The sequence below is a fragment of the Labeo rohita genome, chromosome 16 (genome assembly GCF_022985175.1).
Source record: "Labeo rohita strain BAU-BD-2019 chromosome 16, IGBB_LRoh.1.0, whole genome shotgun sequence".
Lineage (NCBI taxonomy): Eukaryota > Metazoa > Chordata > Actinopteri > Cypriniformes > Cyprinidae > Labeo > Labeo rohita.
Genome location: NC_066884.1, coordinates 28,416,830 through 28,419,664, shown reverse-complemented (window position 1 = coordinate 28,419,664; position 2,835 = coordinate 28,416,830). Strand labels below are relative to the sequence as shown.

The 2,835-nt window shown below is 32.3% G+C and overlaps 1 protein-coding gene across 1 annotated transcript; it reads right to left on the bottom strand.

Annotated features, from left to right (window-relative positions):
• Positions 1-261: 261 nt before the first annotated feature.
• Positions 262-1,945, bottom strand: LOC127178524 (zymogen granule membrane protein 16). Its single transcript, XM_051131451.1, has 4 exons — positions 1,890-1,945; positions 1,659-1,749; positions 1,127-1,253; positions 262-920 (listed from the first exon to the last, which is right to left on the bottom strand). Exons 2-4 carry the CDS (start codon positions 1,711-1,713, stop codon positions 599-601), a joined length of 504 nt encoding a protein of 167 aa, XP_050987408.1. The 5' UTR covers positions 1,714-1,749; positions 1,890-1,945; the 3' UTR covers positions 262-598.
• Positions 1,946-2,835: the final 890 nt, after the last annotated feature.

The following is a 2,835-nucleotide window of genomic DNA, read 5'->3' as shown; positions in this document are numbered from 1 at the left end:
AGTGCACTAAACAAGTCTGATGTTTCAGAAGTGACAGCACAACTTTGGGACAGTTGTAGTATTTTCACAAAAAATAATAAAAAAGGTTTATGTTTTTGCTTATTTATTTATGTTATGCCTTGATAAGTTTATTTACATCAACATAATGTAAATAAATATCATTAAATGTAATAATAACCATTTTTTATTGGATTTCAATAGTTTAAGATTAAACATCTGAACAAGACAATAAAACTTACACATTCAATGCATTTGAGAAGTAGAAAAAATAAGTGATGAAAGCATGGTTTCCAAGATGTTTCCAAGTTTTTAATGTTATATTCAAACAACAAAAGAAAATTGTTAACATCTTAGTTTTAGTTAAATTAACCCATACATAAAAGTGTTGATTGTTGAAGAATTATACATATATATATGCTGTCAGTTTAAAGTTTAAAACAAATTAAGCTTAACAAACAAACAACCCATAACCTTTATTTAAGTAATAACCATGAGAAGTGATTCTATTAAATAAGAACAGATAAAATATGTTTGTGTAGTTGTTCCTTTATTGTTGGTAGAAAGAAGGTAAAGGGGGTTAAACTGCAGTGATATGGTTTTAAGGTGCATTGTCACTGGTATGGTAGACAGCCCAATGACCCCCAATAGAGGTAATGCCATTTCCATTCTGTCGACCACTGAGAAAACGTAGCTCACTTCCATCATGGGTTGGGTAGAAGTTAAAAGAGTTTCCATAAGGCTGGCCCACTTTTAAAGAGCGGCCTTGACTAGTGACAAACATAATCTCATAGATGTAGCCACTGTAATATTTTCCAGAGACCTGAATGATGGATTCATTGTCACGAAGTGTCATCTCCAGTGGATTGCCATAGCTTGTACAAACTGGTGTTGTCCAGTTACCATCATAACGCAGCTGAATTCTAAACAGATATTTGATGACAGCATTTGAAAAGATGGTCACAGAATAACATGCAGAAGAATTAGAACACACAATGCAAGTGACATTTCGACAATATTTTAAATATATTAAATAAACAATATTTTAAATATTTTTTTTTTTTTATCATATTCACTTTTTTTCACTCTTTTGGTCCAGATTGATGAACTGGTACATTGGCTAACTTACCCACGAATATACGCATTACTGTGTTCCCAGACTCTCACACCAGTGATGCGACCATCATATGCAGTGGAATATTCAGTCCCACTGCCATCCCCAACAGCCATGGAGTAGGAGTAGTAATCCGGTAAAGCTGAAAGAGGAAATAACAGCTATGAGTCTATCTTAAAATAAATCTTTTAATAGAAAAATTTAAGAAATGCCAAGGTTAGTGTAGATTTCCAAAGTTAATATCATAAATAGTTATTGTATTTAACTGAGCAGCAAAATGTCACGTTTTAAGATTAATATCCATAGTGTATTTTTACATGTTCCAGAAATTCTAGCATGAATCTCAATAAGTGACACATGTGCATTTTATTCACATATCTTTATTTTTTATCATCTGTGTGTCATTGTTGTCTCTGTTTATTGGAAACTTCTAAGCTCTTTCTGACTTCTGATGTTTAATATAATTTATTTGAAACATGGTTTTGCATGTTTGATGTACCATAGTGAAAAATTTAGAAAAATCTTGTGAGTGGTGAACAATACTCACGCATGGCCATGCCCACTGTACAAACTCCAGAAAGAACCAGAATAAGATGCAACATTTTAGAAAAGGTTACTGTCCAGCATACACCAGTAATCTAAAAGAAACAAAACAGATGAGGTATTTATTCATGAAACAGTAAAAAACAGTAACAGTAAACATTTCACTTTAGATATTAGTTAAGAACATGAAGATGATAAGACAATCACAAGAATTTAAGCAATACAAAGTCAGTACCTGCTGTTAAAGTTGATGTGCTTGATATCTGAAGAATCAGGTTTGCTTTCTAAACCTACCTGCATTTATATGCTCCTGCTAGTCAAGCCTCTTCCGTTGGACAAAGTATTGTCATGTTTCTGTCTCCACCTCAAATTCAATATCTTGGAACACATAACAAGTTGTCCAAATGCACAGAATGCTTAGAAGGATATATACAGTTATTTAAGTTTCACACTTATTATGCTTTTATTATGTTTTTTCTTTTCATTTTTACTTTAAAATTTAATTAAAACAGCTAAACACAAACAAGATACAAAATAAAAACAATAGAAATACAGGGTTATACAACACAAAATTACTTTTATTCCATTGTTTAGAACAATGTAAGCAATTTTTTGTGTGTGTAATACTGAAATTGTATTGATCACGCTCTCTATTGAGAACATTATTAATAAATGTTGTGTTCAGGGTCAAAAATAAAAGGGTTTTATCCATATTCTTAATATTAGCAATTTTTGCTATTTGACTTCTTTTAGATTAAAAAGATTTTAAAAAATGTATTAAGTACAAGTAAGGATGTGTGGGGTTTGTAATGTATATATGATTATTGCATGAGCATTGGTGACTGTAGACCAGGGGTGCCCAACCCTGTTCCTGGAGATCGACCTTCCAGCAGAGTTTAGTTCCAAATCTAATTAAACACACCTGTCTGTAATTACCAAGTGTTCCTTTAGATCCTAATTAGCTGGTTCAGGTGTTTTTGATCAGGGTTGGAGCTGAACTCTGCAGGAAAGTCGATCTCTAGGACCAGGGTTGAGCACCCCTGCTGTAGACGTTTTCATAAATGAAAGACCAATGTTTTAGATTAGATGTAATTTTTAAAAAATTCTACCATATTTATTTTGAACTGACAAATCAAATGACGTTGGTCATGAGACATGAAATGCCTTACCTTACTAGCAGA